At 49.4% G+C, this 14,757-nt stretch overlaps 1 protein-coding gene across 4 annotated transcripts in view; it reads left to right on the top strand.

Moving 5' to 3' along the window:
- Positions 1 to 334: 334 nt before the first annotated feature.
- Positions 335 to 14,757, top strand: part of TNRC6A (trinucleotide repeat containing adaptor 6A) — a 70,498-nt gene continuing 56,075 nt past the window's right edge. For all 4 annotated transcript variants that reach the window (XM_066576538.1, XM_066576536.1, XM_066576537.1 and 1 more), the window contains exons 1-2: positions 335 to 456; positions 3,767 to 3,814. In XM_066576538.1, the coding sequence (XP_066432635.1) occupies positions 452 to 456; positions 3,767 to 3,814 (53 nt within the window). In that variant the 5' untranslated portion in view covers positions 335 to 451. The remainder of the gene's footprint in view (positions 457 to 3,766; positions 3,815 to 14,757) is intronic.

Raw genomic sequence — 14,757 nt, 5'->3', positions numbered from 1 at the left:
GGGGCGTGTGCAAAACTCTTGCCTCAAGTGGATAGAAAAAAATATATATAAGACTCTCTTCTGTCATAGTGCTATTATTTGTCTGGGACGAACATCATGGCCGCCACTCCGGCTTCCACAGGCCGACAGACGCAGACATATTCTCCTCACGTTCAGTCACACTATGCGCCTGACATGAAGCCTCTCCTGTTTACCTGCTCCGGGCTGCGCCGCCGAGTCTCCTCCGTGCAGACCCGGTTGCTAAGCGGCGGTTACTAGGGCGGCCATTTTGGAAAGTGGTTGGAGACCGAGGAGCGGAAGTGCCGGTCCGCGCGGCCTCCTCTTCCGGAGGGAGATTTTTGTGGAGGAAATGGCGCCGGAGGATCTGTTGTCCGTGTCTCCAGTGCAGCCTCTGTCAGACTGAGGGGCTCCGAGGCCGCAGCCATATGTCCCCGCAGTGCACTTTATATACATGAGGTGAGTGTGCCCGGGAGCCCCAGCCCGCCACACCCGCGTCCTGCAGCGGGCCACCTACCCGGCTGCATGCACCTATACACCCGGCACACCCGCGTCCTGCAGCGGGCCACCTACCCGGCTGCATGCAGCTATACACCCGGCACACCCGCGTCCTGCAGCGGGCCACCTACCCGGCTGCATCCACCTATACACCCGGCACACCCGCGTCCTGCAGCGGGCCACCTACCCGGCTGCATGCACCTATACACCCGGCACACCCGCGTCCTGCAGCGGGCTACCTACCCGACTGCATGCACCTATACACCCGCGTCCTGCAGCGGGCCACCTACCCGGCTGCATGCACCTATACACCCGGCACACCCCCGTCCTGCACCGGGCCACCTACCCGGCTGCATGCACCTATACACCCGGCACACCCGCGTCCTGCAGCGGGCCACCTACCCGGCTGCATCCACCTATACACCCGCGTCCTGAGAGGGCCACCTACCTGGCTGCATGCACTTATACACCCGGCACACCCGCGTCCTGAGAGGGCCACCTACCCGGCTGCATGCACCTATACACCCGCGTCCTGCAGCGGGTCACCTACCTGGCTGCATGCATCTATGCATCCACGTCCTGCAGCAGGCCACCTACCCAGCTGCATGCACCTATCCACCGACACACCCGCATCCTGCAGCGGGCCACCTAACCGGCTGCATGCACCTATCCACAGGCAAACCTGCGTCCTGAGCGGGCCACCAACCAGCTGCATGCACCTATACACCCGCGTCCCGAGCGGGCCACCTACTTGGCTGCATGCACCTATACACCCGCGTCCCGAGCGGGCCACCTACTTGGCTGCATGCACCTATACACCCGCGTCCCGAGCGGGCCACCTACTTGGCTGCATGCACCTATACACCCGCGTCCCGAGCGGGCCACCTACTTGGCTGCATGCACCTATACACCCGCGTCCCGAGCGGGCCACCTACTTGGCTGCATGCACCTATACACCCGCGTCCCGAGCGGGCCACCTACTTGGCTGCATGCACCTATACACCCGCGTCCCGAGCGGGCCACCTACTTGGCTGCATGCACCTATACACCCGCGTCCCGAGCGGGCCACCTACTTGGCTGCATGCACCTATACACCCGCGTCCCGAGCGGGCCTCCTACTTGGCTGCATGCACTTATACACCCGCGTCCCGAGCGGGCCACCTACTTGGCTGCATGCACTTATACACCCGCGTCCCGAGCGGGCCACCTACTTGGCTGCATGCACTTATACACCCGCGTCCCGAGCGGGCCACCTACTTGGCTGCATGCACTTATACACCCGCGTCCCGAGCGGGCCACCTACTTGGCTGCATGCACTTATACACCCGCGTCCCGAGCGGGCCACCTACTTGGCTGCATGCACCTATACACCCGGCACACTCGCGTCCTGAGCGGGCCACCTACCCGGCTGCATGCACCTATACACCCGGTACACCCGCGTCCTGCAGCCGGCCACCTATCTGTCTGCATGCACCTATACACACCCCTGTATCTGCATGTATATGTGTGCTCATATACACTCGTCACACCTGCGTCCTACGCCCCCTGTATGTGCCCGTATACACCCGTACAAGCTCTATATGTGCACTTACCGTATATGTGTGCCCATATATACACATGCAAGTGCTATGTGCACCTATACACCCTCCTGTATTTGGATGTATATCTGTGTCCATCTACACCCGCATCGGGCCACCTACATGGCTGCATGCACCTATACACCCTCCTGTATGTGCTCGTATACACCCTCTGTATCTGCACACTTACACCCGTCACACCCGTGTCCTGCACCTATTCCTCCCCCCTTGTACGTGCACATACCGTATATGTGTGCCCGTATACACCTGGTATGTGCTGACATGCAAGTAATATATAGACACAAATACACAAAGTATATAGCTGGGAAGATACTCTCCCATATAAGCATGTGTAGGTATATGCATATATACACCCACCCTTACCTATATACACCCTATATGTGCACACCTGCAAGTACTAGATTTGCACCTAAATACACATATAGGTGTGCATGTATATACCCTCTGCTATATGTGTATTTAAGTGCAAATATAGTATGTGCATGTGTCTATATGTACATATGTGTATATGTGCACATCCATATGTGTATCTGGGTGCATATATAGGGTGTATACATGTAGGGGAGGGTATATATTTGTGAATCTACTTAAAAACACATACAATATATAGATGTGCACATTTAAACCCACTCCTACATGTATACATGCTATGTATGCACACAAGTATATAAACACTCAGATACATAGATACACGTATGTACGCACCCTATATGCGCACACATGCAAGTACTATGCATTTAAATAGACATAGAGGTGTGAATGTGTATACCCCCTCCTATATTTGTACACAGAAGGATATGCACTCGTATGCAGGTCTACACCCCATAGGATTACATGTGCACATATATACACCCTTCTACCTACATGTAAGTACACCCACTCTTACATGTAAACCCTATATGTGCACACATGCAACTACTGTATATGCCCCTATTTACGTATACTTCCATATTTGCATGCTGGGGTATATACGCATATAAACAATGTATATCGCCTGTCTAGAAGGTACATTAATCAATGCAGTTGCGCTAATTTCCTCGTGTGATTGCATGTGACTAGCTGGGACCTTGCACATAATCCGTATTCACGAGCGCTGTATCCGCACTCACATATAGGGCGAATGCCCACGAGCGGATTTCTACCATATTCCCCGCGCATGAATTCCGCAGCTATTTGGTTCTATTGAACCTGATGGCTTCCTGCCAACGCTCACACACGGAATCCTGCAGCGGGAAATAAATGGCGGCATGTTCTATTTGCCGTGGATTTACGCCACGGGAGGTCTCTGTTAATATAGCATTAATGGAGACCGTGGAAATCCGCCTGGAATTCCACGATCAGCAGCGGGCACTTCGTTGTTTATATCGCGGTACACCCGCGGGTGTATCCGGCGACGCTCGTGGGCACGAGCCCTTACAGTAATGAAGGCACACATTTAACCCTGCGCTGCCAGCTGCTTGTTAGGTGGGCCCGGCTCTATAGTCTGTATCCTCCCGTCGCGTTATATATATATTTCCCACTGAGCCTGCAGATGCTTAGTAACCCGTGTGGTACTACAGCTCCCAGCACTCCCTGTGTATCGTCCTATGTCTGGCACATCGCGCCGTCTTGTATAATGTCCGCAGCGCCGATGCGTTATATCATCCCAGGACTAATATAGCTTTTAATTACAGAGAATTGGAAGCTGCAGCGACCAAAGACATTGAAGGAAGTCCGAGGAGGTAAGTGTCTCTAATGTTGTCAGGCGTGACGCTCATTCCTCGGCGGTGAGTCAGCGCCGGCATTTGTTGTGCGCGCCTCCAGCCATCATTAACTAGCTCAGTGCTGGGAGGAGGGACATCCAGCCAAACTGTTACCTTTTACTGCTACATTGTTGTTGTGTTGCAGATGTTTATCAATATTGTCAGACATTCCGGTAAATATTATCGTTGTTCCAGTGTTTGTATCGCTGCTGTCCGCACCCCAGCTATTGTAAGGACCCATTCGCACGGCGTGAATTCTGTCCGTACTCAGGCTATATTTTTCTTACTGACCATGGGCCGCACACGGACTTATTTTTTTTTTAATGGACCGACGCTACTTGTTTTTTGTCGTTTACACACAGCGTGTCCCGTTTTGATTGGTATTCACGGACCAAAAGTGCCTATTCAGGTCTATGAATACGCAAAGTAAAAAAGCAGCGAATACGCATCGGCATCTGTGTTAAGGCCGCGCTCACACACCGCTCTTTGCAGCGTTTACCGCAGCATTTCACATACCGCACTTAATGCTGTAAAGCACCGCCATTGATTTCAATGGGGCTTCGCCGGCTAGCATGTATAACAAATGATGTCTGCTCTGCTTTTTAGCGCACCTCATCGCCCCTCGTAATGATGGGGTGCATTAAAGAGGCTGTCAGACATGTTTAAAAATGGGTTAAAATACTGCGTTTGAAGCGACGCACATGTGAGGGCAGCCTTAACTGTATTTGGGGTTTATTTGCACACGTGAAAAACGAATGTAACATGGTAATAAAAGACGTACACAGCAAAACACATGTAACACGCAGTGAAAATGGTGCGTCTTTATAGGCTAAAATTGCGTAGAGCTGTGCGAGTACACCCGACTCACCAGGGGCTTTCCTGGAGTCAGAGCTGCTATAGTAGCGCTGCATAACCTGCAATACTTACCTTTCAGTTTGCTGGTTCGTGCGGCCATTACCAAAAGGTGAGCGCCCAACTTTCTAGTGTCTGTGGTTGTGCAATGATGTAACGGCAAGGGATTTGTCATCGTGTAGATGGTGATGTCACTCGGACAGCTGGGTGACAACCCATAATAGCATTGTGATGGTGACCGGTAGTTGTCACCCGGCTTTGCTGGAAATAAGTAGAACGTATGCGAGGAGCGTTGTAATAGTTTAACAAGATAGGAAATGGAAATACTATGTGTGTGTGTATACGCACGCACGCGTGTGTGTATGTGTATATGTAATATATATATATATATATATATATATATATATATATATATATATATATATATATATATATATATATATATATATAATTTGTGTGTTATCTCCTCTGTGTGGTGTTTGTATGGGGCCTTAGATGTACAGCGATGCCTCCTCAGAACAGCCTGAAGATTACTTACACGTTTTCTGCTGTAAATAAGCTGCGAGTTTTGTTCCCATGGTAACGCCGGCTTATCGTACGTACTAATTACACCCAACTGTCCCTGTCATTACTCTTTTTGGTGTCCTGATGTACAGAGAGCTCTCCAAATTATCCAGAACAGCAGGTGAATGAGGCTGCCCCCTGTGACTAGTGGATCAGAGGGGTAATGCTCTGCAGGGAACGCATGGCGGAGCTGTCATTGTAAATGGAGCCTCTGCGGAATGCATCACGGACCCCGCTAAGCCTGCGGCGGCACGGCAAGTTTAGTCGCGGTGTCATAGTCTAACATCATATGGGATTTATCAGTGTGGGCACATTGTGACCTGATGCAACCACAATTAGGCTGATCGTTATGCCTTTTACACGACCCAAGGACCAGGTAGACGGACCATTGGGGAATATAAAAGGGACTTGGGGCTCGTTCACATCTGCATTTTGATTTCTGTTTTGAGCAGATCGTTTTTTATTTTTTTAATGGAATGGATAGCAAAATAACATTCAAGTGGAAAACGTGGTTTCCGTCTTTAAATCTGGTAGACAGATCCATTAAAATAGTGAACAGTTTTTGTTTTTGCTTCCGTTTGCAAGCTTTTTAACATTTCTATTTGGTCTTTCTATTCGTTAAATGGACATAAAACGGAAACCTTTCTGTTTGTTTCTATCACCCAGTGGCTATAATGTCTCTCCCCCTCCCCTACAGGAACAATAGTGCAGCAGTCTGCGCTACTATTTCTCCTTAAAATGGAAATCAAACAGAGCAGGACTGAACGGAGTATAAATGAAGCTCTGAAGATCCCATTGAAATTAGATAATCCCCCCCCCCCCACATTCCATTTTGCAGCTCCTATCATGGAGACAATGTGAGCGAGCCCTTAAAGGGGTTGTCTCGCGAAACCAAGTGGGTCTATACACTTCCGTATGGCCATATTAATGCACTTTGTAATGTGCATTAAATATGAGCCATACAGAAGTTATTCACTTACCTGCTCCGTTGCTAGCGTCCTCGTCTCCATGGTTCCGTCTAAATTCGCTGGCAGCTTGCTTTTTTAGACGCGCTTGCGCAGTCCGGTCTTCTCCATTCAGCACGAGCCGCTTCAGTGTGCTCCCCGCTACAGCTCTTCTGCGCATGCGCAGACGAGCTGTCACTGCTCGGGAGCGCGCTGGAGCGGCCATTCTGTACCATCCTCTGTTAGAGGAAGGTGCAGAAACTGGAGCTGCCCAGCGGAGAAGCCCAGCCCAGCCCAGCAGCCCCGAGAAGCCTCCCAGGTAAGTGATTTGTCCGGGGGGGGGGGGGGCTGTCGCTGCGCCGGGGGGGGGGGGGGGGGGCTGTCGCTGCGCCGGGGGGGGGGGGGGCTGCCGCTGCGCCGGGGGGGCTGTCGCTGCGATGGGGGGGGCTGCCGCTAGGCCGGGGGAACTAGCGCTGGGCTCCGGAACCTAGCGCTGGGCTCCGGGGCCTTCACCTGGGCTGAGGGTCTAGCGCTGGGGAGCCGGGGGCTAGCGCCGGTTACCTGCTGTCTGGTCGGCGGCTGCGGGGCGTCTGGTCGGCGGCTGCGGGGCGTCTGGTCGGCGGCTGCGGGGCGTCTGGTCGGCAGCTGCGATGCGTCCGGTTGCCATGGAGACACAGCTGGCGGCGTCTCGGGAGCGCGCACGTCGGGCTGCAGCGAGCGACGGGGAAAGAGCCGGCGGCCATCTTGAGGAAACTTATATAAGTTGCTGAAACGCTGGAACGGTAAGTACGAACCAGCTAGAAATGTCATTTACAGGGGGGCTTAGTAATGTGTGTTTAATGGGGGGGACTGGGCAAAAAAAAAATTTAACTGCTTCCTCGAGACATCTCCTTTAAATAAAGGACCCTGAGCCCAGGTAATCTGGGAGATCTGCTCCAGGTAATGATAAAGCCGTAGACATGCAGGGCCGGTGCCTAATATGGCTTGCCGGCAGACACTGGCGCAGGAAATAAGCGTGTGCGCGGCGCGGCTGGCGCTCCGTTTACATTTAGGTTTCTTTTTAATTACCTTTGGAGCAGCACCGCATTTTCCTGTTTTGCACTCCACTTATGTAATTAATGTTTGCTTCTGTCTGGTGAAATGTAGAAGTGACACCTTGCATTGTATGCATTTGTTTGTGTGGTTAGCTAGTGATTACCGTCCTTTGTACTCCTGGGAATGCACGGGCATGGTATACATACCGTATTAGCATATTTATGGACTCCTGCAGCCTTCCACCTTCCCTATTTGTGTTGAGGCATTGCAAAGTAAAGACATGGAAATGAGATGAGAGTCCCCGTTCTTAATCACCCCCCCTCCCCCCCTCGCAGCGCGTACGGACTGCGCAGCAGACACAGGCATAAAATATTCAACGTCGCAAAGAAGAAAGGAAAGTGAAAGTTGATCCGATATGGAGAGGCATATTTGCAAAATAATTTATTCATGGTCTCCGTCAAAGAGAGATCCTTGTGCATTAAAGATACAAATGTGTATAAATGTGGATTTTACAAATAGAGGCGAATGGATGTACAAAGTCTCTCCGCTCCGGAGGAGATGCCGGGGGTTGTCATGTTACAAAAAAATCCGACACAGACGAATCATTTCAGATTTATTGCCACCTTCGATGTGACCCGTTATCTGTACAATGCCAGGGTGCAAAAATGATAATTTAATGTAGTAGCATAAGTGTTCACACCCTCTTATGATGTGGTTGTGTTCAGAATCAGACCCTCACAAGCCGTATTCTACATATACAAATCGCATCGTGTTCTATTTTCCTGCATATTTATACAGAATACTTTGATGTACCCTTTGGCTATAAGACCGCATGTAGTGTTTTTGGGTGGGTGCGTTTCAGCATGGCACATCTTGACTTGACAGTCTTTGCCCACTCTTCCGTGCAAAAGCTGTCCAAATCTGTCAGACTGTAAGGGCATCTCGTGTGTAGCGCCCTCTTCAGGTCACCCACCGATCTGCAATTGGATTCAGGTCTGGGATCTGGCTGGGCCATTCCAAAACTTCGATCATCTTCTGGTGAAGCCATTCTTGCGGTGATTTGGAGGGATGCTTTGGGTCGTCCTCACGCTGAAAGGTTAAATTCCTCTTCAGTTTTTTAGCCGAGGCCGTAAGGTTTTGTGCCAAAATGGATTGATATTTGGAACTATTAATAATTCACTCTGCCCTGACTAAAGCTCCAGTTCCACCAGCAGAAAATCATCCCAAAAGCACAATGCTGCCCCTACCATCCTCACTGCGGGTTGGGGGTCTTCTGGTGATGTGCAGTGTTGGCTTTGTGCCAAACATACTTTTGGATTAATGACCAGAAAGTTCCCCCCTGGCGTCATCCGAGCAGAACACGTTCTCCCACAGACTTCTGGCAGACTTGATGGAAGTTTTGGCAGAACATAGCCGGCTTGGTTGTTTTTGTTTGTTAGAAAAGGCTTCTTCATCTTGCCCCCGACCCCACAGCCCAGACATATGAAGAATACGGGCGATGGTTGTCACATGCACCACACAACCAGGACTTGCCGGAAACTCCTGCAGCCCCTTTAGTGTTGCTGTGGGCCTCTTGGAAGCCTCATGGAACAATTTTCTTCTTGACTTCTTGTACATTTTTGAGGGACGTCCCCTTGTCCTGATGGATACCTTTAATAATCGGATCCCTTTGATGTATTGACGGTCTAAGAGAAATCCTCCTTGAAGAGCTGATCTTTATATGGGGGAAATCGGAATCCCTGTAAATAACAGCAGCGGAGTGCTGACTACTTTTAACATGACAAAAACCTAGTATTTTAACGGCTTTGTAGACTTTTTATATCCACTGTAAATAAAATGCAACCCCAGTGATCCCCGGTGTAACCCAGCAGTATGTATGTACACATGTGGTGATACTTTAGTGCAGTTTCTCTACAATCTCACCCCTATTAGTATTATCGAGTAGATAAGACTCAAGGACAGAGCTGTTTGCTTTTCTGCAGAAAGTGAAGACATGGATATCTCCAATGCAAATAACTTGATATCTGGTATCGGTGCTGGAAGATAGAAGCAACCCCCGGTCACCGTCCTGCATTGTCAGCGTATACCGAGTATATATACCTCTGTAAAGCTGGCCCATACACATTAGCTTAACGAACCCCTCAATCATCCACTGTGTATGGCGGTCTACCGACTGCATCAATGGCAGAGATTGGCCAGTTGGATCTCCAATGCTTTTGTTGTTGGGAACTAAGCTGATACTAGAGGGTCTGAGAGCGGCTCGGGGTCCTTTTACACGGAACGGTAATGATCGCGGGAATCCGAACGATAATTGTGTTGTGTAAAAGCTGCCAGCAAGTAAATGACGAATTATAAACAATCTGCTTATTATTGATCAGTTTAGGCAGGGAGAAAACTGAACGACATTGGGTCTTTGTATGTACCCGCCAATCGTCCCATGTAAGAAGGCCCTTTAAGGAGTTGTCATCAATAGTTGATTGGGGTCCACCGCTCAGCACCCCCCACTATTCAGCTGTTTATGCAGATGGCGCTGTCAACATTGTAGCAGTCTGGCTTGATACTGTAGGCACAGCTCGTTGAATTCGGTGGGAGCTGCTCACTGACAGCAGGCGATCAGCTGGGATCCTGAGTAGCGGGACCCTCACGATCAACTACCGATGCCCTGTCCTGTGGATAGATCAGCAAGACTATGGAGAACCCCTATAAGGACAGATTGAAATGAACAAGCATTTCTCAGAACGGTAAAGCAGGCAGCGATCAGCAGGGGAATGAGCAAGCACTTGTCCGCCGGCTGACTGCATATTTTTGTGCAGTGTGGCAATGTAATTTCCGGCAGCACACCTCCATGTGTGAACGGGGCAGTATGCTGCCGGCCGCCATGAAAATGATCACTCGTCGGAAATAGTCTGAATCGGCCCGTGTAAAAGACTAAAGATGTACGAGCGAGGATCTCTGTGATCGGCACTCATCAGACTCCTGTATCCGGCCACGTCAAAGGGCATCGGCTGTTCAAAATGTCTGGCCAACTTAAAGCCCAACATGGCAGATTAGAAGGGGGTATGTAGCAGTGAGCCCAGGGTAATAGCACTTCTATGGGCACACGTTAGGACCACTAGAATATGTTCTCTATATGCATGGATTCCCTTAGGCACGGAGTTGTCAGCACAGATTTTGGGTGGGCCACTCCAGTACCGGAAACATCCAAGTTGCCAAATTACCAGCAAACCGGGCACTGAGCCAGGATGCATTTAATAAGGGGACTGGGTAAAATGAGTTGATGCCAATTGTGCTCTAATTGCCCCCAGTCTGAGATGCAGCCTACGGGTGATGGAGGATTTGTTTCCACAAGCTTCACGCTGTTCTGTTACGACTCTTGTGCTTTTGTGACTTTGCTTATTGTTATGGATGTGCTGGATGCTTCTGCTTCCTGACTGCTCTTTTTTAGCAAGTGATCCCCCTGGGGGGGCTGAGAGGTGACCCATGGGCATTATTACTGGGTGACAGCTTGGAAATGGAATGAGCTGCAGCCCTCGCAGGGCAGACCCCGCTCCTGTGTGGTCACATGACTCCTAAAACGCATTTCATCCCAAACCTTTATCCCCGGATAGTGCAGACAAAAGTTGCACAGGCCGGCGCCTGTCATGGCCGAGCCGTGCGTACAACTGCTGTCAGCATTTAGGGCTCTATTTATATTGGGTGTTTTGTATTGGCGTGTAACGGCTCTGTTAGGGTCCTCTATGTTTAACCCTTTCCAATCCAATTTGTATCCTGGTTTTCCTAGGGGGCTTACTCTTTCTGCTGTTATAGAACAGCGCTATATGCTGGCTAAAGCCAGTACTGCATGAGGTGACACGTTGGATAGGCTCCGACAGCAGAGAGGCTGGCAATATACAGTAAGAGAACCCCGATGGACGTCTTCCAACATCGGAGCTGTACAGCCTTAAATCATAATGTCTTCAGACGTCAGACAGTGGATTGGAAAGGGTTAACCCTTTGCACCACTTGCGACTTCAGGCACCTTTACACTGAGCAGCTATCGCTCTGATAATCGCTTAGAAAAGTCGTTGAAGCGTACAAATGACATCGTTCAATTGCTGTTTGCCGAGATATCGTTCTTAGAGGGGAGTGCCATGCAAATTGATTGGGGGGGGGTGTTAAGCTGAAACGCATTGACTATCAACTTTTGGCTAGTCACTCTGTCGGTGACCATGTTGGCTATAGTTGAATTTGCTCTTGAGTGGTTATTCGCTGTAAAGGTACCTCTTGCAGGAGTATTTAGGATGGGATTTGTTTATGTTCTCCTCACAGGTCTGTAGTGCAATAAGATAACACTTCTGGCATATGTTAGAACTCTGCATTATGATGTTACTTCATTATTCCTCCTGGTAATGTGAGTTAATTGACAACGGGCCTATTTCCTGTTGGCCCAACGCAATGTGCCACTGTCCAATGGGCTGCTATTTCACGCAGAGTCTCTCGGGTGCAAAACGCTGATTGCGGCTGCCGCGTGGACTCGTAGTGATTGTACTGGCGAGGTGTCGGCTGCAATCGGCATTTCTCCTCCTACACTTTGCCGTGGAAAGACGCGATTCATCTTTCTAAATGGTACTTAAAGCTTGTTTGTCTGTCTGTTCATTCATTTCCAGGAGGAATAATAGAGACACAAGTTCTGAGAAAAAAAGGTGGTTATGTGTTACTGGCTGAGCTGCTCGTTTACGGGTTGGTTCAGAAGTAACACATTTTGTAGCATAAATTTCTGCAACTGACAATCCTCTCCGCTTATGAATGGGGTTGGTGTAAACTGGGCACATGATCTCTACAAGCTGGTCTACAGAATGGGACTGCACTAATTTCCGCAATGAATCAGACGCTGAGAATGTACGCTAAGGGTTAATGCACATGGGGGGGGATTATTCCTCCGCAAATCCACAGTAAAATTTGCATGTGTAATATTCAGATTATGTGAGTGTGACATCTGCAGTGTAAATTCACACTGCCGGTTAATATCCGTTCGGAGAACTTCTGCGCCGTATGGACGGGACTTGTTTATCCGTACGGCTGGTACTGGAATCCACTATGGAGTGTCCATGTGCAAGCCTGTCCAAAGCATGCACCACAGCCGCAGTACGGAGGCTCTTGCCCTGAGGATGCCTTCACACATGATGGATTTACTGTGGATTTCCCGCACTGGAGAAATCCAATGCAGATCTGCGCTGTTCGGTGTGGATTTCTCCACTTTCGAAAATCCACAGGAATTCCATGACGTGTGACTATTAACCCTTTCCAATCCACTGTCTGACGTCTGAAGACATTATGATTTAAGGCTGTACAGCTCCGATGCTCGAAGACATCCGTCGGGGTTCTCTTACTGTCTATTGCCAACGTGTCACCTCATGCAGTACTGGCTTTAGCCAGCAGATAGCGCCGTTGTATAACGGCAGAAAAAGAGTAAGCCCCCTAGGAAAACCAGGATACAAATTGGATTGGAAAGGGTTAAGGCTATGTTCTGACGGTAGACGCTATGTCTATTTTTTCGGCACAGATCCTACCTCTAAATCGTCAGCTAAGCCATGTAGTTCTGCTGTGGTCTTGCCCTTTTTTTATTGCCCCGGTTCTGCACACAGACTAAGGCCCCCTGCCCACAGCCGAGGCGGAATATCACTAGTGATATTCCGCTGCAGGGGAGCACTGACTGGTCTCACTGCGGGGAATCGTGGAATGCCGCGATTTGAATCCCGTGACTGGAGAATCACTATGATTCTCCGCTCGTGGATGTTGGGCTGCGCTTTCCATAGTTATCCTATGTAAAGTGCATCATACGAGGTCCACGGGCAATTTATTGCCACGGATCTCACGATGACAACTCGCCCGTGGACAGCCAGCCTTAGACTTAACATGTTACTCCTTTGGAAATCCGCGTGCAGAAAAAAATCATTCCCATGCACACTGAACATGATGGGATGCAAATGCCATATCAAGTCCGCAGCAAATTTCCACCATGTGAACTTTTAACTTAAGTTTACAAGTGTCAGATTTGCAGCAGTGGAAACTAGTGGGTGGCAGTTAAAGGGGTCTTACATGGATGTCCCCACCCAGGTCACCATGTTGTACGGTGCGACTGGGGCATGGCAGCACATCTTAAGGGTCTTAGTCGCGGCCTCTGAATGTCTTTTCATAGCGGCAGTGTACTCATGCATGTGTGCAAATGTCAAGTCTCTGGAAAACCCCAGGCTTCTTGCCAGGCGGACATAATGCCAGCTTTAGAGCACATTCATACAGCTAGAATGCCCGCTGAAGGGTCACTGTGATTGAAGTGCCATATTAGCTGTTCATGTGGACGGTAATAACCTTGTATATTATCACCTGTTTAGTAAACCATTATCAATCCAATGTTATATCTGCTACCTCCTTCTTTAGACCCGTCCAGAAATGTGAGAGATGCCCCCTTATAGGACCGGATCTAGTTTTGTGTATACTTTCCCATGAAACAACAATTCTGGAGCATCTTTATTCTTCATTGCACTATTCCTCCGTTATACCTCCTGGAAATATATTACTAAATCGACAAGTGGGTGTTACCAGATGGAGGCATGTCCCTACATAGTCTGACCTTGTCCAATCAGTGCTGACTATCGAGTGCCCCCCCCCTGTGACCAGGAGTGGTAATACCCGGTTGTCCATTCATTTCTAGGAGGAATAACGAGGACGGCACAATGCAGGCTTCTAATTAGTATGATTTTGAATGTTTACATCCACATATAAAACCGCATCAACGTGCGCTCCGTGTGAGCCTACCTCAGGGTTAGGTCACAGATTCCATGAACCAGACAAGTCCAGGATGATAACAGTCTTTTGTTAAACCAAAAATATACCATTTTGAGTGTTATTTAATAGGGTGGAAACGTGAAATGTCGTTTGTAATGTGGGAACTGCTCTTGAAATTCCTCGCTGTTATCAGCCCGTTATCTATTTCTAGATGTTGTTGCTAATGAGCACATTTCACTCCGGGTTTATTAAGCACTGACAGTGCGACCCTTGGACTCTTATCTGTGCCTGGCATAGCAAACAAACCCCAAAACCCATTTAATGAAGGACAGAGAAAATGTATCCGCGTACGGGCTGCTGACACGGGACTGTTACCGCGCAAAATTCCTTCAAACAAAACGCGATAATCGTTACGTTAAAATGTAAAGCGTGGTTTACTACTCGTTTACTATTAGTTTGTCCTGCACTTTCAACCAGCATAAAAATCATCGCAGATTTTTCGCTTCATCGAAACACTTCCCGCTCAGCGCTTCATATAGAAGGTGAGGCGCTGAGCGAAAAATCGCGATCCAGCGGTGATCTGCCTGTGTAAGCACTCTGCATGAGAGCTAACGACCTTAGCGGTGACGTCTGCGCTCTCGCAGTTGTTTACCCGACTGTCGCCCCCGGTAAATGAAGCATAACTGTCTGACGTTTGACAAGTGTTGGATGGGGGCCATCCATGGAGGAAGAAGACTGACTTCCATTTGGAGATGATGCAGA

This window comes from Eleutherodactylus coqui, chromosome 8 (assembly GCF_035609145.1).
Source record: "Eleutherodactylus coqui strain aEleCoq1 chromosome 8, aEleCoq1.hap1, whole genome shotgun sequence".
Taxonomy (NCBI): Eukaryota; Metazoa; Chordata; class Amphibia; order Anura; family Eleutherodactylidae; genus Eleutherodactylus; species Eleutherodactylus coqui.
The sequence above is the reverse complement of the archived record's forward strand: the minus strand, read 5'-3'. Positions and strand labels throughout refer to the sequence as shown.